This window comes from Heloderma suspectum, chromosome 3 (genome assembly GCF_057233095.1).
Source record: "Heloderma suspectum isolate Gila_16-S chromosome 3, 16-S_ref, whole genome shotgun sequence".
Taxonomy (NCBI): domain Eukaryota; kingdom Metazoa; phylum Chordata; class Lepidosauria; order Squamata; family Helodermatidae; genus Heloderma; species Heloderma suspectum.
The window spans coordinates 75625057-75652301 of record NC_139460.1 but is presented as its reverse complement, the minus strand read 5'-3'; the positions used below and the strand labels follow the sequence as shown (position 1 = coordinate 75652301).

Genomic DNA, 27245 nt, shown 5'->3' with positions numbered 1-27245 from the left:
AAGCTGACTGGAACTCCAGGTGAATAAAAACAGTCATATGCACATCCTGTGTTAGGGCATTCCATAAGGATGGGACCACTACAGAAAAAGCCCTCTCTCTTGTGCCCCCTAACCTGATAGATCTTAATGGTCGGTCAGCACATGAGCAGAGCTTCTGTGGCCAATCTTAAGACCTGGGCAGGTTCATATAGGTGTAGGCAGTTGTTCAAAATAGTCTGATCCCAAGCCTTTTGGGGTTTTAAAGGTGATCACCACGGCCTGGAAACACAATGGAAACCAGCGCAGCTGGCACAGTATCCTCCCAAAAGCAACAAGGCAGCTGCATTCTGCACCAGCTAAACCTTCTGAATTATCACAGAAGCAGCCCCATGTGGAGCATGTAGTAATAGTATAGCTTAGATGTAACCAGGACATGGATGACTGCAGCAAGGTCAAAGCTTGTGAACTGTCTGAAACTGATACAAAGCACCCCTGGTAACCCATACGCCAATGACCATGAGGTGGAGAAAGAGTCCCCCCTGCATCACCTTCTGGGTACATCCCTGTAAAAAGGAGTGGGCCTACTATAACACCATGCATCCTAGTTCTGTCTTAGCTATGTGTCCCTGAAAGATACCATAGTTGATGGTATTGAAGGCTACTGAGAGGTCTAGAAGAACAGGGTTGAACTCCCCCTTGTCCATTACTTGGAGTAAGTCATCCACCAGGGTGACCAAGGTTCTTTTTGTCCCAAACCATGCCGGATACCAGACTGGAACAGATCCAACTAATCAGTATCATCCAAGAACACTTGGAATTGATAAGCCACTATGTTTTTAAGTACCTTATTCAAGAATGGTGGATTAGATACAGGATAATTATCCAGAATAAAGGGATCCAAATTTCTTTTTTTAAAAAATGGGTTTAACCACTGCCTCCTTAAGTGCAGTGTGAACAACACCTTCCTTCAGACTGCAATTAGCCACCCTTAACATCCAGATGTTAAGCCTAGTCCTGGCAGATTTTAATATCCAGGAAGGGCATGGATCCAAAGAGCAGATGGCGGGTCTCAAAGCACCAAGTAACTTGGCTGTACAAGCTGAAACCTATCTAGTAAAACATGGCTAAATGGAATTGTGGCCACATCCATCTCTGACTCTGTCAAAGTGATGGCATCCAAATCATAATAAGAACGACTTTCTCTGAAAAATATAATGCAAACTTGTCACAGCAAGCCTCCAAGTTCCACCTGGTCTCCCAACCCTTCAAACAGCAAGCTTTTCATCACTCAGAAAAACTCTGCTGGCCAACATTGTGTAGATGCCATAGAAGTAAAGTATCTTTGTGCAATGGTGCCAGAGAAGTGAAGTATCTTCGCACAACAGAGTAAGTCCTAAGCTGATTTTTCACCTGTTTTTTCACCTATATTCGACCGCTCTCATCACAAGTTTTTTGCTACTTGTACTCTAGTTCTCAACCCAGTTGTTTCATAGCCTTCAGCTCCTCAGAATATCAAGGCACTGATATGGTTCTATGATTAGGATAAATCATATTGATGGCCCAGGTCAACTTTCCATTCCAAGCAGAGTCCAGGGCCATGACAGAACTGCCACCTAAAACTGCAGGAAATTCCAAGAGACCTCAGGAAACCATCCAGATCCATCAGCCTTTGAGGTGGACGTTTAAAATTATTCCCCTACCCATGCAAAAGTTAAGAGTGGCCAATAGGTCAAACCTGACCAGATAATGATCCATCCCTGACAATGGAGCTATTAGTAGCTCCCCCACTCATGGATCATTGTCCCCTAAACCAGTACAGAAAACCAAGTCCAATGTCCTATTGGGCTGGATATTAATTCAAATATGCCTATGGTTGTCGTAGTGGCTATGGAATCCCAAAGTGCCCCAGACAAGGTGGCCTTGGCATGTATGTTGAAGTCACCCAAGACCACAGACCTTGGAGTCCTCAATACCACTTCCAAGGCCACCTCTGTCAGCTCAGGCAGGGAGATGATTAGGCAGTGGGATGGATGGTACAGCAACAGAATCCTTGTCCTGCCTTGAATCCAACTCCAGGTACAGATATTCAAAAGTGGCTGAATCACCTTTCTGGCATTAGGGATAAGTAACTGCATACTGTTCAGCTTATGGAGGAAGTAATTAGAGAAATATTTAGACTTATAATCTATCATTCTGTTGAGAAGGTTCAAAATAGCCAACATTACTTTTTTCTAAATAGAGTACTCCCAATGGATTTAATTCTGGCCACTGCAGCGTGCCTAGCAGGGAGTAGGGACAGAATCATCTGGCTACCTGCCTCTACTGTACGTTTCCTGAAGGAGAATTCATGACACATATTTCCAGGTCATCCACACCCAAAAAAACCTTTTATGTCCAATATCATCTCCAAACTTTTTGTCCCCCTGAAGCATACAACTTGTACTGAGAAATCTGAAAGATTTATGAAGACATATTTAAAGTTTACACTGTCTGTAACCTATACTACAGTCATGTTCAAGTCTAACCATGAAGGTTGCTGTGCTAGAAATGCAATTACAATTCATAACAGAGACAGGATGAACAAAGTTGTATTAACACATCTACAAGAGTCATATTCTGTTTACAGATTTTAAAAATATCATCCAAATAAAAAAACAACCCATTAACAAACATTAAATATTATGGGCTAGAGCCAATTAGCCTGTCATGCCTACAGAACAGCTTCTGGAGTGAATCCCCTTCCCTGCTGCATCTCCTAAAATCTGCAGAGGGTCCCCCAACCCACTGGAGCAGATTTTGGGGGTGTGCACAGGGAGGGAAAGGAAAGACATATTGCAGAAGTCCACTCATGCAACACTGGATTTCACCCTATGTTTTAGAGGAAAATGTGAGTTAAATCTCACACAGGGAAAGGAAGCAATGCAATCATTTCCACCAAACTGATTCTGGAAGTCTATTTTATTATGAAGCATATATTTAGCATAATTAACACATTCTTGGTACATTTTATCATGTTAACCCTGATCACTGAAAGTCCATTTCATCTGGAATACTTGCAATGTTTCCAGAAGAGCTCACAAGCTCAGGCTTTGCCAAGTTTCTGAAAGGAAAGAATTCTATAAATTTGAGGGGCCACTAAGTATGTCTCTGAATTTTCTCCGACTCTCAATATATATTAATTTTTGACTTTGCAATGTCCACATTTAGTGACCTGTGTCATTTTCACAAAGGAAGCTGTTTTGTTTTAAGAGTAGAAATTCAGAAGTTAATGTCAGTATTGTTTGTTAGTATTCTTTGAACATTAAATTGTAAATTATATTGTCGAGATAAGAAATTATACAAGGTTCTGTACCTGTCCAGGTATAAAATTGGAGGGAATTCCAACTTGTTGTGTATCTTTTCTGGCCTTCCCAAAGCCTGGTTGAATTCGAATCTTGAAAGCTCAAAGGTTAAGACAGGAGGAAGCTCAGTAAACCAGTGCTGAGAAAAACAAAACACAGAATGATTGCATTTTAACCACATCTGTAAAAGAGCATAGCCTTTCAACTTTATCATCTGAGTAAAAAACATACTTCAGATAATAGATCAGCGTAAACTTTCCATGGCAGAGAATCTTTTACAGCTGTGTATCAAGCTAAATAAATTAATAAATAAAAAGCTCTATTTTCTTTCAAACAATGAATCTTATCTATTAAGCACAATTTTCAATAAATGCCAGAGAGTCAGTTAAACATATGCTGAGAACAACATTACTCAGAGGGTTCATACAGATCCAGAATTTTAAACCACACAAGTTTACCTACTTTAAGGCTTGTGTGACTAACATGTCTTGTACCCCTCACATCTCCAACTGGGACAAAAACACTGCTCTTAGTCTTGCTTCTAAAAAGGTCTGTTTTCTTTTTAGCCTTCTTCAAGATCAAGAGTATTTGACACCTCATTTTATAAGCACCGTAGTGCTGCTATTATACGATTACATTCACATTAATATTTAATCAATCGCATTTTATCCTTTGATTTAAAATCAGATGGCATCTTCTTTCTGCTGGTAATTGGTAATTCTACAGCAATGTATTTCTACATCCCAACTAATGATTTCCTTGTTTATTCACTATTACTGATAACTCTGAACTGAATGTAGTGCAAACTGCCTTTTGTTCAAAGATGAAAACTAAGTTGATTAAAATGCTAAAATAGCTTAATATTTCTATCTTAAAATTTGGAAAAGCATTCCACACTTTTTCTCTTTGCTTTATTCACGTATTTAATCCAAATTACTGACCTTGGAATATAATAATCAAAATGTGTCAGATGCATACAAATTTCAATTTTGTGGTGTCTGCTTTCTAGAAAGTGAACAGATCTGCTCTCTTTATTCCAACTCACTAGGCTGAACTTTGGATGCAGTAATTGCACTGAGAAACTCTTTGCAAAAGATGTTATCCTAGAACCTTAGAGAAGATCAGGACAAAAAAAAAATGAAAAACACAAATGACGTTATCTACAAAGAAAGCCCAATAATTGTGGAAAGTTCTCTAGATATATGTGAGATGCTAACTCCTATTCATAAGGGAATCTCATTAAGAAACTGATGTATACATCTTCTCTAAGTAGCAAAGTTGTGTTTTTTTTTATAAGGTTGAGTGGGAGAGTGCCCCCCAAAAGATGTATACCTTTATTATTAAAAGTGAAAGTGTCCACCAGTCTCCTTTTAAGATGCTAGCATGATTGCTTCATGATACTGAAAGGTACTTTCCACAACTCAAGTTAAGTTTTGGAAGTTACAGATGCAAGAGAGACATTTCCATGTCTGAATACATGGAGGCAGGTGTAAAGTATTTCCTCACCATCTGTCAGTTTGACACTATAAAATCTAGAATTTTAGGGTCTGATGTTAAGTCCTCTATATTACAAATTGGCACATAACATTCACTCATGTATGGACAAGGACATGACTCCACTATCTGCAAAAGATAAATGTTTCAAACCCCCTAAATGTTAACAGAAACTTGTCTGTGCTTATTTTTTATTATATTGGAGAGAAAGATGACTGTAGCAAGTGGAGGATCCTGCTTCGCACCAGAAATAAATAAAAAAATATCTAGTCTTATAATGCATTCCTACCTGGGTTCAGCAACAACCACTTCTTAAAGATGACATTCGTCAGAGGTGCAGAACCTCTTTCAGCCCAAGGGCCAACTTCCATTTTGGAGAAGCTTTTCATATTCTATATTCCATATTCTAGTCATGGGTGGGGCCAAAGGTAAATTGGGCAGGGTCAAAACACCAAAAATTACTAGCACATTGTACTTTAAAGCTCTAACTGCCAGTAAATAAGCCTAAGGAGAGGTATTTCAACCTTTTAGAGTGGGGGGGGGGCACAAAGCTGGGAATGCACTGAACAACTGAAAAGGGGTGGCCTTCTGGGGAAGCCCTGAAGGCTAGACTGGGAATCCTGAAGGGTTGGATTTAGCCTCCATGCCTGAGGTTCTGCACCCCTGTTCTAAGTAGATAATGAAGAACAAGCCATCTTTCCTACTTCCTGAACAGCAAGTATAATTTGCGGTTTACTTAGAGAACATTGTCCTGGCGATTCATCATTGCTTGAAGAAGGTTGTGGATAAACAGCCCAAGAAGAGATATTTCAACCTCCATTAAATGTAACTTTTAAAACAAAAGCGAAAAGAAAAAAGCTTCCCATGTTACAGCTATGTTCTCCAAATATTTTTCAAATTAGTGGTCATCCAAATAAATATGTAATGGATGAAACTCTTCCTATGGGCTGAAAGAGCATACAAGCCTTATCTGAGTAAATAAATGACCTGCCAAAACATTTTGCATTTGTGTCGTCTATATTTTAAACTTAGTCAGCATCATGGAAAGGATTACAGATGTCCCCAGAAGTCTAAGCGTATCACTCACCTCCTGGCCGGACTTCCCAGAATTTTCTGAATGTAAGGATTCAATTTCCCCTTCAATCATGGCAGCTTCTAGGCACTCATGCAGATCTTTGAAGCCATTAACCTGAAGTGGGTACTGGCCAAACATCTCTGTATTTTCAAATTTCTTCCCTTATCAGAAAAGGGAGGTATTAAGAATCCATGTATGTGCACTACAAAAATACATTTGATTTCATAGCAGTTTCTAAATTATAATCAAGTTTTAAACAAGCTGATTAAAAAACAGGTTTTCCCAATTTTGCCAACTGATTTGCCTAACACGATCCAAAATGTGCATTTTGAGGCTGAACTTTGCAGGTGACAAGTGGAACTTGCAAACAAAATGTTGCGCTGTATCCCTACCCCAGAAAGAAGAAATCTCCCGTTCTCTCAGCCTGGAACTGGACCTTTACAGTACTGATCAGGCTTGGCAGGAGGAGGGGACAGGGACAGACATTTCTTAAGAGGGCAAGGATGGAACTGGAGGGCTTCCCCTGCTGTGCTATACAGCATAAAAGAACTCATGTCTGGGACTGTGTCCCAGCTCCAAATCTGGGCGTTTCTAGCTATATGGCCGGGGTGGTTCTGAAGACTGGGTAAGGGAAACTGTGTCTTTTCCCTGTACTTCATCTTAAAATATCCGTACAGAATGCATGGAGAAGTGTTTCAGTTTCATAATACACATGCCCAACAACACTAATATCCCATCCAGGTTGTTATTTGTTAGGAGCTTGAGTAGGTCAATTCCCTCTTTCCCCATTTCCACCTTTAGTCCACTTTTTTCCTGTCAACCGTCACCTTAACATTCTGCGCATCTTAGATGCTCAAAGGTCCTCAAAAGTCAGGCTGTTTTCGGATTTAAAGTCTCTTTTAAATGTACAGAGTTATATACTTCTGCATACCTAGGTATTCCCTTTAACTATTAGAAAGCATTACCTTATTTTGGATTGCTCTGTTTGGCTTCCAAGCTAATTGGCACTCACCCATCCAAGTTTGCTATTAGAAGGAATAATGGTTCCAAGTTGATGAAGGCTGGGTTACTTATCTACATTAGGTATACCAAATGGGTTGGGTGTATCCAGTGAAATTAGCACTTTCTTAACAGCAGACCCTGATATGACGTCATGCTGCTTTTGAAGTGTCATCATTTTCAAAAGGGATTTGCCATATGGCATTGGAATTAATGTTCAATACTCAGCTCTCTTGAGCAAACAGAACTAGTTGGGCAGTTCTTTGTATCCTGACTGATGTTCATAGGTTCATAACTGCATTTACTGGGCTTGGCCTTCTTGCTCATCATTGTCTTTGTGCTCATTTTCTGTTCTCAAACCATAAGCTTTTAGTAGGTTTCTGCTATGCTGTCCCTTAATTACGAATTACATTGATGGCACCACATAGGCAACCACAACATTGGCATAAGGATTAAAAACCAAACACAGAGACATTTATCAGCCCTTCCTCTTTTTTGCCTGTGTAACTTGTATACCTAGCTAAACTTTTCAAGGCTAAGCATTTCTGAAGATACAATGAGAAAACAATACTGAGCTTTAAGGTGCAAGCTTATGTATGTTTAGACAGAAAGAAGTCCTACAACGCCCAGCATGCCTCATTCTGGTTGGGGCATGCTGAGAGTTGTAGGGCATTTTTTTTTGTCTAAACATGTATAGGATTGCACCCTTAGTAATATAAAGAGAAATTAATCAACATGGAATCTATTTCAATACATACAGATAGTCTCAGTTTCAAAGATACTGTTCTGAAAGTCTCAAAAATCAATATTAAAAATCAGGGGTGGTGGTAGAGGGGAGGGATACAGCATACTTGTGCATGCTTATGTTCCTATGTTCAATCTCCATCACCATATGGAAAGGACTACATTAAAAGGACTCCCAGCAGGGCTGGGAAAGCCTTCTGCCTGAGAAGTTGGAGAGCTGTTGCCAGAATAGATAGTACTTGCCTAAGATAGATGAATGGCCTCTGTAAAAGGCAGAATCACATGGTGAAATATTCACTTAGATCCAGGAGTAATATACATACTGAAATCCCCAGGCATACAATTTCCATGCATGGGAAAGCTTCCCCACTGACTTCAAGTGGGAAGGTCAATATTGGAGGCATAGTGAGAATGTGTAAACAAGGATACCAGGTATCAGTTATGAAATGTTTACAAAGAATTTTAACATTCTGATGGAAGCTTAGGGCAGTATCCAACGCGACACTAGAGCTAAGGTAAATTACGTTGCACTAGTGTGAATGATCTCTAGTCTAACATAATTTACGTTAGCATTAGTATTGCACTGGATACTGCCTCCCGTCTTCAGTTTAAACCATAAACTGTAAAACAATGTTCTGCTGCGCTTGCATACAGCTATCTGGAGTATAAAACATTTTTCATAGATTATTTTCAGCTTACTGTTTCTCTAAACACATACATGTTTTACTTGTACACACTAGTTTTGTTCATCATCAAAATTTTGGTTAAAGAGAAAACAACTTAGCTACAAGAAAGTTCCCACTCAAGAACAATACCTTCAAGAACTCCAACTGCTAGAAACCGCCCATAAAACAGCTCTACCATCGGGTTCTTTGGCTTCTCTCCATCCCTAAAATACAATGAATATGTTACAAACATGTGTAACCCCCCCCCCCAAATTACAAGAGCGATAATAGAATCATAGAATAGTAGGGTTGGAAGGGGCCTATAAGACCACTGGGTCCAACTCCCTGCTCAAAGCAACGATCCAAGTCAGAGCGCCCCTGACAAATGGCTGTCCAGCTTAATCTTGAATGCCTCCAGTGTGGGAGAGCCCACTACCTCCCTAGGTAAATGGCTCCATTGTCGTATTGCTCTAACAGTCAGGAAATTTTTCCTGATGTTCAGCTGGAATCTGGCTTCCTGTAACTTCAGCCCATTATTCCATGACCTGCACTCTGGAATGATCGAGAAGAGATCTGCTTACTTCAAGAAAATATTTTTCACCTTTTGAGTACACCTTTTACTCTTTAAAATATTTTCATTCGATAGAATAGCTTCAGTCTTGCCATTTATACTTTGTTTTACCTAAGCTACATTTAAAATAGCCAAAAGTTCTAATCAGATTGGAGGTTAATCTTTTTAACAAACTTTATTATTTATTTATCTATCCGATTTGTATCCAGATTTTCAGCCAGTCTATAAAATGGCTTGAAGTATCCATAAAACACAAGTCCCTTAAACATGTTCCACTTTAAGGAAGCAAAAAATAATAGCAGTAGTCCCCACACATGGAGAATGCTTCATTCTTCCAAACATGGGGGAGTAGAGCAACAGAGCTGGCAACTCTGAGCTCATCAAGGAATAGGTGTGCCAGCCCGAGCTTGTTCGTGTTCTCCCTCTCTCTCTCAGGGCAGTTTTTACATGGAGGCTGTGGTGGAGGAGGGAACAGTTCAGCTGATTCAGGAAAGCACATGATGGTGACCTTGCCTGCCTACCTGTCCCCCTGTCCTGGTTCTCTCACAGGAGATCATATAAGGCTGCAGCAATAACATATTTCATCACTACCACCAGTACTGCTATAATGGACCTTATAAAGAACCCATTAAAATCCTGAAAATGAAATATTGGGGGAAAGACTAGATGAAAGCCAGGTTCCTGTCATAAAGAATACCAGGATATACGGCTTGATTTTCAAAATGGCTACTTACTGTTCCTCTTCAGCTTTTATTTGGAAGGCATCTTCTAACCAGTCTAATAGCTTATGTGTGAATTCACTGACATCTTGCTGTCGAAAGAAAGTGAACAAACCACATTAAAGTCTCGCAGTGAACAATATTCTATGAATATCTAGCTATAACACTTGTAGATCTTGAGTCCACTACAGCTAATATTGTGGAATCAACATTATCTACCTGAGAAAGATCACTATGTGGCTTGCAAGTATGCTACAGTTGCCACTAAGGAAAAGGTCCCATAGAAACCTTAAGGATAGGCTATGTCTGTTAAGAGTCATGCTGGATCAGACCAAGGGTCCATCTAGTCCAGCATTCTGTTCATGCAGTGGCCAAACAGCTGTCGACCAAGAACCCACAAGCAGGACACGAGTGCAACAGCACCCTATCACCCATGATCCCCAGCAACTGGTACACATAGGCTCACTGCCTCTGGTCCTGGAGGTAGCACATAGCCATTGATAGCCTTTTCCTCCAGGAATTTGTCTAGCCCCATTTTAAAGCCATCCAAATTGGTGGCCATCACTGCATCCTGTGGTAGCAAATTCCATAGTTTAACTATGTTCTGTGTGAAGAAGTACTTCCTTTAATCTGTCCTGAATCTCCCACCAATCAGCTTCATAGGATGATCCCGGGTTCTAGTATTTTGAGAGAGAATCCTGAACAAATGGTAGTGTGTAATGATGTTTTCAAACATAGTGGACACTTCCCATTGAAATACCTATTGTGACATAGAATCCATGATGATGTGAACACCCCAAAATATGTCTCTTCATAGTAGACCTGGATCTAGAGCTGATCAAACCCTGGGCTGACTCTAGGGACATAATCCATTGCCTGAGACATTGAGAGAGGCAACCTCAGAACTGGTAGGGTTTGCCACTGCCGACACCAAGAGAAGGGACAAGAATTATCTGCATGGGTGACGCAATGACAGAAAATTGCAGCAACAATATGCTTAACGTGACTATTTTGTCTGTTCAAATGAATGCAGTTGTAAAATGTGGTAATTACACATTTGCTGCTGGCATAGTGTGAGCACCATAGCTGCAAGTTGGGGAGGGGCTGAGGCTCAGTGGTAGAAGTTTCCAGATTCAATCCCCGGCATCTTCAGGTAGGGCAGAAAAAAAATCCTGCCTGAAACCCTGGAGAACTGCTGCCAGTTAGTGTTGACAATACAGGGCTAGATGGACCAATGGTCTTGCTCAGTATGAGGCAGCTTCCTAGTAACTTGTTATTACCGGCAATTCACAACTCATGATTATATTGCTATGTAAGTGTTATGTGTCTTATGTGACTTATGTGTCTGTCACTAGCACATTAAGGGAGCAATCCTATCTGGATTGACAGTTGCCTCCAACCCTGGGGGCGACTGCCTATCCAGTGCAGGGCGGGAGGAGTGGTGAGGAACGCACCTCCTCCTCGCTCCCACTGCCTGGCTTTCACGGCTAGACAGCCGATATCGGCTGTCTAGTTTTAGGACCTTGGAGCATGGAAAGCAGCAGCTGGATGACACATAGGATGTGTCATAACAGCATTTCCGACCTCCCCGCCCTGGCCTATCCCTGGGAACACCCCGTTTTTGCTGCTGCGTGCTGCTCTTCCAAGCGCGGAGCACGGGGCCGATCTGCGCTGCTGATAAGGCAACGCGGGAGGGAGTGGGGTTGGTTCTCCGGGAACTGACCTATCCTATGGCTGTCTAGCCGCTCACTAGCGGCCATAGGATTGCGCCCTAAGTTGTTTTATGTTTTAAAAACATTGGGGACATATTAGAACCCACATGCTGTTCTTGTAGGAGAGATAACTTTGCACTGCGGGGTATTATTGACCCAATAACCTCTTTGCAACTCTATTGTTTTACTGAAAAAGGAAAGTTCTCAAGAATTTTTTTAAAAAATAATTTAAAAAATAGTTTAAATTATTTACAAATAGCATCATGCTATCATTCCCCACATGTTTTATTGTTATGGCTTTCTTGGAGTATACAATGCCAAAACTGGATTGATACGTTGTTTTTTTTTTATTAATGGAGGATTAAGAGGCCGTAACTCAGTGGTAGAGCACATGCTTTGCATATAGAAGGTCTCAGGTTCAATCACCAGCATTTCCAGGTAGGGAAGAATCCGGTCTGAAACCCTGGAGAGCTGCTGCTAGTCAGTGTCAACAATACTGGGCTAGAAAGGCTGATGGTCTGACCCAGTAGAATGCAGCTTCCTATGTTCCTAATAAAGAAACCATGGAAGATTCAGTGGACAGAAAATACAGATTAGACCAGTCCTTCAGTTTCACTGATAGCCTGACAAGATGTTCTACAGTTACCCACTCCCTAGAGCAGCTTTTCCCGACCAGGTGGCCTCCAGATATTTTTGACTACAACTCCAATCAGCCCCAGCCAGCATGGGCAATGATCAGAGATGATGGGGATTGTAGTCCACAACATCTCGAGAGCACCAGGTTGAGGAAGGCTAACAAGAGAGTCCATTATCTTAACTTTTTAATGTAAATAGCTAACAAGATAAATATCAACTTCTTGCAAATATGGATACAGGGACATCCTTGGTTGAATAATTGATTTTCCCTCCTTGTGTAACATGTGTATCCATTAATCAAATATTATTTGGTATTGAAACCTTACATCTGCTAGCTGAAAACTACAGAATATATAATTGTAATAAACTTACCTTTAAAAGCAGGCTATATTTCAGATTAATAATAAAGAAGTGCATATGAATTCCAGGATGCAAAGAAAAGTGCAAACACCATGCAATTATTGAAGAACTGTGTGGTATTTGATCACACGGGTAAGCAGGTAAGCATGGTTATTTGATATTTTAGTGGACTAACAGAACTTGCTATTGTTATTTCTCATTTGCATCATTTCTTCAATTATAATTTAGATTATTATTTCTATTCAAAATAAGACAGAAAAAAACATTACCTGCTGGGAGTCATTTGATTTGAATGCATCTTTAAGAATTTCAACAGCTCTTGATGGATCAACATATTTTCTTTTTGAGCCAGCAAGGAGTGCAAATAGGTATCTTAGCTCACGCATAAAAGGCAAATTTCGATTTTCCTGTATTTGAAATATACATAAATAATTAAGTTATTTTACTTTTTGCTGTTACTACATTGTAACTTCTGAATTACTGAAGAGAAATACTGCACAATGAAACCACCAAGAATACTGTTCTACAGCACCAACCATGCCACCCTCTCCAAAAAGACTAAGTATTTTCTCAGAACTAACAGAATGAATAATTAAGGGAGCAATCCTATGGCCCCTATTTCAGATTGTCAACTCCAAGGTCGGAGACAGCACTCTGACCTTGGAGTTGGGAATCAGAGCTCCAACCTCCCTCACCTGCCCCCCGCTTGCAGAAAGAACTACACCAGTTGCCTCTCTGAGGTCAGGAACTCAGCCTCGGAGACGGGGAAAAGGGGGAGTTTCGGGGTGAGGGGAGGACACTGGAGAGGCCAGGATATGAGCTATCTTGTGGTCTCTCCAGCCTCCTTCCCCCTCCCCACCCAAGGCACTTTCACTAGACTGGCAAAAAAGCTTGTCTAGCAAAAATGTAAGGTGGGCGGATGGGGAGGCAAAGATCACCTCCACTGCCTCTCCCACCCTACATAGGATGTTTGTAAGCCTCCAAGTTACATAGAATTGCACCCTAATAGTACAAAAAACCCCAAAAACAGATGTATTAGTTTAGGGCAGGAAAAATATTTCTCAGCTCGAGCCAATTCCACTTCTATTCTATAAAAAGGGGATCAATGGGCTGCATAAGCCCATCAATCAGCTATACTATCAACTACTAAATTCTAAGTAGGGCTACATAACATCTGGAGAGCCACAACTCCCCTCAGCCCAAACCAACATAGTAAATGATGACAGATTACAACTCCCATAATCTACCATCATTGATATTGTGCAAATCATTGGTGTCCTTATACAACTACTGACATCTTGCACACCTTGGAAAGGACACCAATGATTTGCACAATGTCAAGTAAGAAATCACCAGCAGTGACAGAAACACTTCTCTCTCAACCCTTGAAGTTCAGTTCTATTGCTTATTATAGCTGCTGTGCTACAGAGGCTTATACGTAAATACCAATCATGGCATCCTTGCATGAAAGAAATGGTGCTAGACAGTTTTATCACACTCGCCTTGATATGTAAGATAAAGTTCCCTTGCTAGACCTCCTAGCCAGCACAAGTTAGCACAATTATCAGGACCTCAGATACTCTCCAGGACTTAGGATGTACTCTGTGCCTACACCAGGACCTTAATGCTAACCCTAAATATTAGAGTCATAGGGTAAGAGAGCATAAGAATGGGATCTTAATCTTGTTTCACAGATCTGAGAGTTTCTATGCAATTTCCTCCTTTCAAACTTTTCTAGAACTGGTAAGAGATATAGTGACGTTTTAGGCATCAAGGCAAGCATTATATTACTCCACTGACAGTGTGTATTTCTAGTTATACCTTTTGGTTTCGGGGCAGATCTTGAGCACTTGCAGGGGGACTGTAATTCAAGACAAGCCTTCGGAATTCCAGCAGATTAAACAATGACTGAAAAAGAAACAGGAACTTTATATTACCTCTTTTAAAAGTAAACCATTGCAGAAACATACAGTAGATGTGGACTGCCTTTTACACTTTTGCTTCATTTTGAAAAGCTCAGATATCAAACTCTGAGGTGCAGAATGAGTGACTGGTTCTATGAAAGATACGAGTCATATCTATTGTCAAAAGACATAATCAGTCCAAAGTAGAAAAACTGAAGCTGTACATTTTATACTTATTTAAAATCCCTTATTAAAACAGGTAATAAAAAACCCAATCATTGTTTAAATTATTTTTTATTAAAAATTTAAGTTCTACCCAATGGTGTCATTCCATTAGTGCAAAGCTTCTACCACTTATGGTAGCCTCTTTTCATCCTTGCAAAGTGTCAAATCCATTGCAAAAGGGCTTTCACAACTCATTATGACTTTGTTATGCTAGGGTTTGGTCATGCTAGTAATTCAACAACTGGAATGCCACCTCTTGTACTTTTTTGCTAGTGTTATATTGGATACAACCTTTAATGCAGTGCCATTTCCTTGATATACAATTAGGAAGAAATGCTACCAAAAGACTTAGACTGCCACCCAAGAATGGGCGTTCTATTGAGAATCAGATATTTGTGTGACAGGGGTCCACACCATAACTTTCCAAAAATTGGGTAACAGGACCAATGTGAAATTCAACTGATCTAGTATGCTTTTTGTCTGCTTGTGTGTGTGTGTAGGAAGACAAGCTAATTTACAGCAGAAATTACTACTAACAAACTTGATCAACATTTTTTGTTCAACGCGTAATACTTTATTCTCTCTCTCTATATATATTTATTGAATATGAATCTCTTATAGTTCCAAACCATGACAATTCAAAGAGGCAGTTGGTCCAATTAAATGATTACTTCAACTAGGTTGCTGACAAACCACAGAGTTCAATATACAAATAAGTTATTCCAAGACCTCCGTAAAATTTTATTCTACAAACTGAAGGTTTGCTACATGGTAGAAACCTAATTTTAATCGGTCAAAAGTTGGTTATAGTATATCCTCAAAACAGCCCTGAATGCAAGGGTAAGGTTGTAAAATGTATGCACCCAGCAAACTTCATAGCTGAAATGCTGCTTGTACATGGGTATTTCAGATGCAAATCTGTCTCTTTACTAAGATAATAACAATGCACTATATCATATAAACCTCTTCGTGGACCACTGCCTTGTTGTGGCGAAGGGGCTTGCGTAACTCAGTGAAGCCATAAGCTATGCTGTGCAGGGCCACCCAAGACGGACAGGTCATGGTGGAGAGTTCTGACAAAATGTGGTCCACTGGAGAAGGAAATGGCAACCCACTCCAGTATTCTTGCCAAGAAAACCCCATGGAACATATCACAAGGCTAAAAGATATGACGCCGGAAGATGAGCCCCTCAGGTTGGAAGGTGTCCAATATACTACTGGGGAAGAGCAGAGGGAATTTCCAAGTAGCGCCAGAAAGAGTGAAGCGGCTAGGCCAAAGCCGAAAGGACACTCAGCTGTGGATGTGTCTGATGGTGAAAAGAAAATCCGATGCTGTAAAGAACAATATTGTTTAGGAACCTCGAATGTAAGATCAATGAATCAAGGTAAGCTGGAGGTGGTCAAACATGAGATGGCAAGATTGAACATCGACATCTTGGGAATCAGCGAACTAAAATGGACAGGCATGGGCGAATTTAATTCAGGTGACCATTATATCTACTACTGTGGGCAAGAATCCCTTAGAAGAAATGGAGTAGCACTCATAGTCAATAAAAGGGTGGGAAAAGCAGTACTGGGGTACAATCTCAAAAATGATAGAATGGTCTCAGTACGAATCCAAGGCAAACCATTCAACATTACAGTAATTCAAGTCTATGCCCCAAACACTGAGGCTGAAGAAGCTGAGGTTGATCGGTTCTATGAAGACCTACAACACCTCCTAGAACTAATACCCAAAAAAGATGTCCTCTTCATCATAGGGGATTGGAATGCTAAAGTAGGAAGTCAAGAAATCACCGGGATAACAGGCAAGCATGGCCTTGGTGTACAAAATGAAGCAGGACAAAGGCTAATAGAGTTTTGCCAAGAGAACACGCTGATCATAGCAAACACTCTTTTCCAACAGCACAAGAGGCGACTCTACACATGGACATCACCAGATGGTCAATATCGAAATCAGATTATGTACTTTGCAGCCAAAGATGGAGAAGCTCTATACAGTCAGTCAAAACAAGACCTGGAGCTGACTGTGGCTCAGATCATGAACTTCTTATTGCAAAATTTCAGCTTAAACTGAAGAACGTAGGGAAAACCACTAAACCATTCAGGTATGACCTAAAACATATCCCTTATGAATATACAGTGGAGGTGAGGAATAGATTTCAGGGATTAGACCTGATAGACAGAGTGCCTGAGGAACTATGGATGGAGGTCCGTAACACTGTTCTGGAGGCAGCAACTAAATCCATCCCAAAGAAAAAGAAATGCAAGAAAGCCAAGTGGCTGTCTGATGAGGCTTTACAAGTAGCTGAGGAAAGAAGGGAAGTGAAAAGCAAGGAAGAAAGGGGAAGATATATCCAACTGAATGCAGAGTTCCAGAGAATAGCAAGGAGAGACAAGAAGGCCTTCTTAAATGAACAATGCAAAGAAATCGAGGAAAACAATAGAATGGGAAAGACTAGAGATCTCTTCAAGAAAATCGGAGATCTCAAGGAAACGTTTTGTGCAAAGACGGGCATGATAAAGGACAAAGAAGGCAGGGACCTAACAGATGCAGATGAGATTAAGAAGAGGTGGAAAGAATATACAGAAGAACTATACAGGAAAGATCTTAATGTCCCTGATAGCCATGATAGTGCAGTCACTGAACTTGAGCCGGACATCCTCGAGAGTGAAGTCAAGTGGGCCTTAGGAAGCATTATTAACAACAAAGCTAGCAAAGATGAAAGTATTCCAGCTGAGCTATTTAAAATCCTAAAAGATGTTGCTGTTAAAGTGCTACTCAATATGCCAACAAATTTGGAACACTCAACAGTGGCCACAAGACTGGAAAAGGTCAGTTTACATTCCAGTTACAAAGAAGGGCAATGCCAAAGAGTGTTCAAACTACCGCACAATTGCGCTCATTTCACATGCCAGCAAGGCTATGCTCAAAATCCTACAAGCTAGGCTTCAGCAGTATGTGAACCGAGAACTACCGGAAGTACAAGCTGGGTTTCGAAGAGGCAGAGGAACTAGAGATCAAATCACCAACATTCGCTGCTTCATGGAGAAAGCAAGAGAATTCCAGAAAAACGTCTATTTCTGCTTCATTGACTACACTAAAGCCTTTGATTGTGTGGATCACAACAAACTGTGGCAAATTCTGAAAGAGATGGGAGTACCAGACCACCTTACCTGTCTCCTGAGAAACCTGTACGAGGGTCAAGAAGCAACAGTAAGAACCGGACATGGAACAACTGATTGGTTCAAAATTGGGAACGGAGAACAACAAGGCTGTATATTGTCGTCCTGCTTATTTAACTTATATGCAGAGTACATCATGAGGAATGCCGGGTTGGATGAATCACAGGTCGGAATTAAGACTGCTGGGAAAATTATCAACGATCTCAGATACGCAGACAATACCACCCTAACGGCAGAAAGCGAAGAGGATCTAAAGAGCCTCTTGTTGAGGGTGAAAGTGGAGAGTGCAAAAGCTGGTTTGAAACTCAACATTAAAAAAACTAAGATCATGGCATCTGGCCCCATCACTTCCTGGCATAAAGAAGGGAAAGACATGGAAGCAGTGACAGATTTTATTTTCTTGGGCTCCAAGATCACGGCAGACGGTGACTGTAGCCATGAAATTAAAAGATGCTTACTCCTTGGGAGGAAAGCTATGGCAAACCTAGACAGCATAGTAAGAAGCAGAGACATCACCTTGCTGACAAAGGTCCGTCTAATCAAAGCTATGGTTTTCCCAGTAGCAACATATGGCTGTGAGAGCTGTACTATAAGGAAGGCTGAGCTCTGAAGAATTGATGCTTTCGAACTGTGGTGCTGGAGAAGACTCTTACGAGTCCCCTGGACTGCAAGGAGGTCAAATCAGTCCATCCTAAAGGAAATCAACCCTGAGTGCTCATTGGAAGGACAGATACTGAAGCTGAAGCTCAAATATTTTGGCCACCTAATGCGAAGAGAAAACTCTCTGGAAAAGACCCTGATGCTGGGAAAGACGGAAGGCAAAAGGAGAAGGGGACGGCAGAGGATGAGGTGGCTAGATAGCATCACCGATGCAATGAATATGAACTTGAGCACACTCCGGGAGAGAGCGGAGGACAGGAAGGCCTGGCGTGCTATGGTCCATGGGGTCACGAAGAGTCGGACACGACTTAACGACTGAACAACAACAATACCATATAAAAGTCAAGCGAAGAGAGCTAGTCTTCCAGGTTCTGTTTGAGGAATGTTCGGAATGTTCTACACTTACAGCTGTATGATCTAGAACAGATTACCACATGACTCCCTGCTAGTAGTTGGAGCAGATGTTCATCACAGCAATTGGTGCAGAGCACCACGCTAAGGGTGTTTGTGGCAATGTCAATATGACAAATGCTAACTCTTTAGAAGATACGCATTACTAGCGAGCACTTCAAAAGCAGCTTAAACAGAATGGAATGCATTCTCTGGTCACATGTTGCACTCTAAGCTTAACAATTCAGGTGTGACCAGGCTCTTCTGAATAATATTCAGCATAGGAAACTTAAGTCTACTTGGTATTGCGGTTTTTTATGCCCCTGAACACATTTATACAAGTTTTTCAGTTTTACGAAGAACTAATTTCAAATTGACCTGGTTCATACAATCATCATAAGCTAAACAAGGCTTTGTTAGGTTATTTGAGGATTGTTTCCCCCTCAAACAAGCCAAGCTGCCTGAGTTTGGAAGACATCATAACCCATGGCAAGGCAGGTGATTATGCAGATTGCACCTGAAACATGTCGCGACTTAAACAAGTCACCTTTTAGCCTACGATGATCATGTGAACTGGCCCAATGTCTCACTTGCCTGGTTTAGAGATTACTGTATTCTGCCAAGTCAGTCTACACTGACATCAAGTGCCATGGCCAATAGCCTTGTATAAAAACCTAAAGAACAGCAACTTCCTAGCAGCACAATACTTCTAGCACAATGAGTTGGCAAAGGGCCTATTATTTGGGGGACAGGAAAGTTACTTAGGGCACAATCCTATGAGGACAGTCAGCCACCTCTGAGTTTGGAGGCGGCCAACTATCCAATGCAGCACAGTGGAGTGCGGAGGGGATCTTCTCCCCTGCACTCCAGCCACCCTGCATTTGCAGCTTGACGGCTGATTTCGGCTGTCTAACTGGGGTGCCTTGGAGTGGGGGGGGGAGGCTGGACGGCACATAGGAAGCATTGTAACAGTGCTTCTGCTGTCCCTGCCCTGCCCTTTTTGCCCACTCCACACTGCTCTTATGGGTGCGGAGCTGGGGACAAACTGCATCGACTATGAGGCAGCAGGAGAGGGCGCGGGGAGTCAGGTCTCTGGGAACCGACCTCAGAGCACTGGCTCCAAGAGAAGGTAAATACACAACTCAACTTTTTGCATGTTAACTCAGAAGCAAGTCTAATTAAATTCAATTATACTTACTCTCAGGTAATTGTGCAAAGGCCAGCAGCCTTAAAGGGTTAAGTGGCAGAGGTACTGAGAGCTACTTCAAACACTACAAAGTCCTGCAGTTCTCCTTTCCCACCTTCCACTATTGCACAGAAAGTGGGACTTACATCTTAACTGAGCTATCTTGAGGCCCACATGGTTTCTGAATCTCTACATGGATAAAGCCAACAAACTGCATTTCCAATACTACAGAAGAAGCAGGAAAAGAAAAGCCATATGTTGCTCATGTTTTTGCCTAGCCTGCTTGCTTGCGTGTGTGCGTACACTGTATAAATAATAATGTCCAAAGTGAATTCAAGGATACAAAACACAAAAGGGTCAGTGATGATGTAACATTTATCATTAATACGACTGCTGCTGGATCACTTATTATACATACAGACACATTTCAGATACTTTATTCAAGCAAATCATCTAAACAATTTGCAAACAGGCAATCCTGCAGATGACATCAATCAAGGAATTCAACTTTGGGTCACCAGATACTTTTCAGTTTAGCTGTATAGATAACCCATGTCAATGAAATCTTTTCACACACATTTGATTACTACAGAAAACCCTCCACTGATGCTTAACACAGCCTTCCCCAACCTGGTGTCCTCTAGATGTTTTGGACTTCAACTTCCATCAGCCCCAGCCAGCATAGCCAATGGTCAGAAATGCTGGGAGTTTAACTCCAAAACATTTGGAAGGCACCAGGTTGGCAAAGCCTAGATTAACATATCACAACCTAAGCTTTAGAAGAAGTTAGTAAAAAAAAAAAAAAAGGGGGGGGGATGATGTGTCAATTTGATGACTTTTTATTTTAGTAAGCAGTAGAGCATATTTCCTTTCAGAATCTCCTCAGTAAACAACAGCCTATTTCCTTTCTCCACCACTCCCTCGGATACTTTGTTGGTATTCTGTTGAGTAGAAGTGCTTGGTTATTGTGGGTTAGGGAGGGTGGATATATGATTGATTCACTGAAACATAACTTTGTTTTTTTCTTTATATTTGTTACTGTAGAAACAAACATTTTGCCCAATTAATGTAACATGCTTAATTTTTATTAAACATATCGGCGACCAACTGGTTCAGCCCACAGATTGTACTCTATGCATCCTTATGTACAGGGCACCAAACTGCCTAGAAATACCGATTCATTCAGAACAAGAAGGATAAGACAAGAAAGGGGAGAATGAAAAGTAATCTAGCAGATGAGTGATGATCAAACTGGGTTGATCAAACCACTACTCAATAGAATAGGCACAAACTTATAATATGCACACAGACCTGGATAACAATAGCTTGAACCTAGAGTATGAGAGATAAAAATGTCGTGTTTTAAATATACATTTGTTTTCTTGAATAGCAAACACAGCATACCTATTCATGTCAGTACAGCTGTGCTTTAATAACTGAAATTCAACTGAACTATTTCCAACTAATGGTTAAACTGAAATATCCTATTTAAAAGGGACAACAATTGTTAATAGCACTTAGCATTCAAAATATTTAGATCTCGCCTTATCTCCAAGGAGTTCAACTACGGTCAGTAGTAACCACAGTTTGCCAGATTCAGATGACACAGTTTCTCAGATCAAAGAAGGAGAAGGCGTGCATGATCTCAAAGCACACCCCAAACCATGCTCCCCAATATGTTATAGCTAGGCAGGGTAAAAGAGCTACATGGGAACCTACGTATTACTTAGCAGGGGAGAAGAGCCAACAAACTGAGATTCATGCCAGATGTTATGTGCTGTCAACAGAAGATGAATCACTGTTGTTAGCTATACAACTATGTAAGAGAAAAAATAAAGATAAAAGGCAGTTAAAGATAGTAAAGACTAAATAAATCACAGGAAATAGTTTTTAATCTCACAAAAGTTTGGAAGCACATTTTAATATAACTTATGAAAAAATACCATCCTGGAACTTCATATTCAGCATTGCTCCTTATAAGGAGCATGGCTAAAATGGAGAGAGAGTTACATATGGAAACTCAGGTTCCAAAACTCTGCTCAACAATGAAATTGGCATGTATGGATGCCACATGGTATTAAGTTTTTACAAAAAAAATGTTTCAATACACAGATTTCTGTTACCACATGGTGTAACAGAATGTTGAAAGCAACCTTGCTTTTCTGGCAGATGAGAATCTACTGACTGAACAAAAATAAACTTTTGGCTCAGGTTGCAAGTGGTATAAAACAAAGGAAACTATTCATAACCCAGAAATCAATAAAACAAAACTTCCATTAGGACAAGTTTCCAACAGGGAAACGTGTAAGATTTGTTTTCGTTTATCTTAGTACTATTCCACACAGCACGTCACTGATTAATGATGGCAACATTACACACTGCTGACCTCTATTTAAATGTGTCAGGTTTCAAAAGACCCCTAGGGAAGGCATGAAATATTGTCACCCAGTGGATGCAACTTAAGGAGCCCATCAATCCTGTGGTTAAATAAATTCTGTAGTAGGTAATATCCAAATTTATCCTACATGAAGTAAACTGGGATAATTAGTAGAAACATAATCCACCTGGTTGGCAAACAAAAACAGACATAAGAATCTGTACTTCTAATCCCCACAAACTTGCTATACTAAACCTTTTAAAAATCTTAGCAAGTTTTCAACTTCAAATCTTTACCATTTATATGTTAGATAGAAGCCACTACAATGCCTCTAGAATGTATAAAGTTGCATATTGGTTGTAATTAATGAGAGATCAAGATGTGTTTTCAATCCTCTGGGCCAAGATGCAGTTTCCACTTCGTAGAGATGTACATAAAAAGTACCTGAAATTGATGTCTATTGAAAGCATTAGGAGAAAATAGGCTTTGAAAAATTCACCATCACAGGGAGAAGGGTGAATGTATATATGAATTCCATGTAGGAGAAAAAGGACTACACAAGTATCTACAGCCAAGGACAGCTGTAGCATCACACATACAAGTGCATACAGCAGTTGTACTGAAGCGTTTGAAGAAAGTGGATGGACAAAGGCCTTTCCAGTTTCCATACAAGAGTCCAACATGTATTTCACAGACCAAAGAAGTCATGCCATAACCTGGATGAAACTATAGTCAAGCTGCAACATTATGGTATGCAACAACAAAGAAATGCTTGGGGCGCAATCCTATGCATGTTTAGACAGGAGAAAGTTGTACAATTCCCAGCATGCTCCAGCTAGCATGACTGTGTCCTTAGAGAGGTAATCGGTTATATTTACTATTTTTAAATGTATATCCCACTTTAATGGATGCTCTCCAACACAGCTTACAGCAATTATAAAATACAAAAATTCTACTTTTAAAAACAGTGTAGAAGTATCCTAAGATGGGAATTAGTATTTAACTTCCAGGGGCCTACAAGTCAAAAACGTGGCAGAAGAAAAACAGTTTAATGACCTTCCTAAAATATTCCTTCTGAGCAAGTCTACAAACCAGGAGCCACCACTGAAAAAGGCCATATTTCTAATGATGGTAAAACATGTGATAAGCTCTTCTTGAAAAAAAGCCACGGTTAGTCCCAACAGAGGGGATATTGATCTGTACTGCTGATAAGAGAAAAGGAAGTAAACAGTAGACAGCTGAATGTGTGCACTTGCACTCAACAGAAAAAAAACCCTGAACCTATTTGCATACTTCCGAAGCACTGAAAAAGAAAAAGGTTGCGAATGATTTACAGACATTCCAAAATGCAATTTCTGTATTGGTGGAGGGGCAGACAGCACTGATGAGGGAGGCGGCAGCAGTGACATGGTGAGGAGTGGGTGTGTTTCTTGCTGCTTTTGCTAGGCATTTCTGTGGCTTCTTGGGAAATGCCACTTATTTATTTATTTATTTATTGCATTTATACCCCGCCTTTCTCCCTCTCGCAAGGAACTCAAGGCGGCTTACATTATCCTCCTCCTCACCGTTGTATCCTCACAACAACAACCCTGTGAGGTAGGTTGGGCTGAGAGTCTGTGACTGGCCCAAAGTCACCCAGTGAGCTTCCATGGCCAAGTGGGGACTAGAACCCGGATCTCCCGGCTCCCAGTCCGTCACTCTCACCACTACACTACACTGGCTCTCATTATTTATTCATTATCTCCCGTATACAGGTGCTTGGTACAAAGCATGGTTCAAATATGAAAAACATAATGTATGAATCCGTTACCTGTATAACTGCACTGAACCAGCATGTGTTCCCAACATTTTTTAATCCCACTGGGCAATTATCTTGACGTTTTCTATCATATGGGTTTGGAGAGTCACTCCACACTTCTGGATGTGTCCTTTTCAGACTTGCTTTATTTTCTGCTATGCTGGCTTCTAAAACCCTTAGAAAGCAAGTGAAATAATGAGGAAATAATGAGGAAAGTAAAAAGCAGCAACAGAAATGTTAAGATATTATAAAAGGAAACACAACTTCTCTAGAAATTAGGACAAATCAGGATAGATCAACAAACCATACTTTAGGTACTGAGCTCATATTGAGCAATATAATTATTTGGTAGAGATCCCACAGTCAAATCTGGCCTTTTAAAGAGTACTGCTTATTCCCATCTCCAACCCAAATGTAAGAAAGGAATGTGTGCTGTAAGAGAACATATGAAGAGCCATGCCAGATCAGACCAAGCGTCCATCTAGTTCAGCATTCTGTTCACACAGTGGCCAACCAGCTGTCGATGGGAAACCCACAAGTAGGACACCGGTGCAATTGCACACACACCCTGCCCTTGCTCCCCAGCAATTGGTGTACCTAGGCTTATTGTCTCTGATACCAGAGGAAGCACAGAGCCATCAGGCCTAGTAGCCCTTGATAGCCTTCTCCAGGAATCTGTCAACCCCCCTTTTAAAGCCATCCAAATTGGTGGCCATCACTACATGTTGTGGTAGCGAATCCATAGTTTGATTATGTGCTGTGGGAAGAAGGACTTCCTTTTATCTGTCCTGAATCTCCCACCAGTCAGCTGAATGGTATGACCCCGGGTTCTAGTATTATAACAGAGACGGTGGAAAATATCCGCATTCTCCACACCATGCATAATTTTGTACACCTCTATCATGTCTCCCCTTACTCACCTTTTTTTCCAAGCTAAACAATCCCAGCTGTTGTAACCGTCCCGTCATAGGGAAGTTGGTCCAGCCCTTTGACCATTTTAGTTGCCCTTTTCTGCACTTTTTCCAGCTCTACAATATGTTTTTTAGGTGCGGAGACCAGAACCGTGCACAGTATTCTGAGTGTGGTTGCACTATAGATTTATATAAGGGCAGTATGACACTGGCAGTTTTATTCTCATTTCCTTTCCTAATTATGCCTAACATGGAGTTTGCCTTTTTTACAGTAGCTGCACACTGGGTTGACATTTTCATCGAGCTGTCCACCACAACCACAAGATCTTCCTTGGTCAGTCACTGCTAGCTCAGATTCCATCGAGTGTGGTAATGCAACTTATTGGCAGCTCGCTTTTGTAGGATGGGTAAGAGCCACCCTATGCTTCCTTCTCAACACAGCCATCCCTTAAAAATATTTTCCAGAGGGGTAGCTATGTTAGTCAGCTGCAGCAAACACAAAGACTCTTGTGGCAGCTTAAAGACTAAAACGTGTATATTATGGCATAAACTTTGGTGGATTCTAGTGGTATATAGCTTTAATAGAAGCATCATCATCCTTTCATTAAACTCTGCAAATTCATTTAAACAAATGGTTTTGATTTAAGTTAAAATTAAATTGCAGTATTAATGTACTCAATGTTAATATTAGGAAGTCAATCAGTATATCAAGTTTAAAATATTAGGAAGTCAAGGAAGCACATTACAAAGTCAATCAGTCTATTAAGTTTAAAATAATGCCTTCTCTAATACAGAACTTTCCATTCGTTCTTTAACACTTCTTAAGGCAGGGCCATCACTAATGTGTTAACAATAGAAAAAGTACAGTGACAGCTTGGCTACCTGGTGGTCTTAAAAGCAAACTAGTAAAATTATGAAGCAACGCTGGAGCAAATGGCTCCCCAAACTGAGATCCCGTTCATAAGATTATCTGTAATGTATACAGTTGCAAGTTGAATTTCCCAAGTCCTGTTTTCCTTTTACAGAACTTACTAGTCCTCTTGAATATCATCTAACTGCTAATTTGAAGAAAAGCAAAGAGATACTGAAATTCTTCAGAAGGGTACATCAATACTCAGGCAGGATGAGCATAAGAGCCAAGTTAAGGCAAGTCTTACGATGAGCACAAGACCTTTGGAAGATAGGTATAGATAGAAATACCAACTGTAACATGCAAACCTTGAGAACAGTACTCAGTAGTAGTTAGTTCTTTCAGGAACTATATGCATATAGAAAAACAAATTTCATACAGGCTGCATACTGATTTTTTTTAATATAGCAACTATGACATTCTGCAAATATACAGGACAAATCCCTAACTCTAGCATTTGCCTACTAAAAAAAGTTTTTATTTTAACTTTTACCAACATCATTATAAAAATGTACCTTCCAGTATGTTCATGTTTGTAAAGTGTAAATAACTGACTATCTGCAAAGGCTTATTACTACCAAGTTTTTGTTTTATTACAGGTATCTATTATAAAAACATCGGAAAGGCCTTGCTGGGGTATGGTGGGGAAGTGGGTCCCTGAAATCAAGTGAAGGCAATTTCCATGAGCAGAGCCCTTCCGTCCATGCAAGACAGATCCTGGGTCCACTGCACAGAGCCTTGCCGGGACTTAAGATATGTCAATTAAAGGGTTTGTCAGATGACTTGATTGCACAGGGAACGTGGCAGAGAGTAGGGTATTTTCATGCTCCTTGCCTTGCCTATTAAGAGTGTGAATCACTCCCATGATTAATGTATGCTTTCTATATGTCTATTTGATTCTTTTACACATGTATTTCTCTTCATGAAAGTTGTTTTCTTACCTGCTAATGGCTTGTTCCTCATCTGTTATTCCAGTCTCCCTGAATGCCCTGTTTGATTCCTCCAAACTGAGGGCAATTGCCCTCTGAAGATCATCTTTATCATCCCCTGTGAGATCAATCACATCTGAAAAGCAAAACTATCTTTCTCAACATTAAAAATGAAATCGCATGAAAAGCAAACCTCATTGCAGATGACACAAAACTCATTTAGACTAACATCTACCAGCTTCTTCATTCTATCAGTATTTCTCTCATCCCTAGTACACTGGACTATTATTCTTTTCCATGACTTCATATACTGGCCGCATTTGGATGATCTACAGATTCCTAAGCCATGGCACCATGGCTGTGTGTTCCTATCTTGCCCTTCCCACCATCACACACTGGCTTGGGCATGAACATCTTCTTTTACATTAAGCCAGAACCCTCTGTTACATTGAAACCAGGGAACTCTGGCTTAAT

The 27245-nt window shown here is 40.6% G+C and overlaps 1 protein-coding gene across 4 annotated transcripts in view; it reads right to left on the bottom strand.

Annotated features, from left to right (window-relative positions):
* The window catches only part of USP25 (ubiquitin specific peptidase 25), an 86832-nt gene that overhangs the window by 33699 nt on the left and 25888 nt on the right, over window positions 1–27245 (bottom strand). For all 4 annotated transcript variants that reach the window (XM_084843524.1, XM_084843523.1, XM_084843525.1 and 1 more), the window contains 8 exons: window positions 26784–26907; window positions 24034–24196; window positions 14117–14203; window positions 12565–12702; window positions 9603–9679; window positions 8448–8521; window positions 5902–6050; window positions 3332–3459 (listed from right to left, as the gene is read on the bottom strand). In XM_084843524.1, the coding sequence (XP_084699650.1) occupies window positions 3332–3459; window positions 5902–6050; window positions 8448–8521; window positions 9603–9679; window positions 12565–12702; window positions 14117–14203; window positions 24034–24196; window positions 26784–26907 (940 nt within the window). The remainder of the gene's footprint in view (window positions 1–3331; window positions 3460–5901; window positions 6051–8447; window positions 8522–9602; window positions 9680–12564; window positions 12703–14116; window positions 14204–24033; window positions 24197–26783; window positions 26908–27245) is intronic.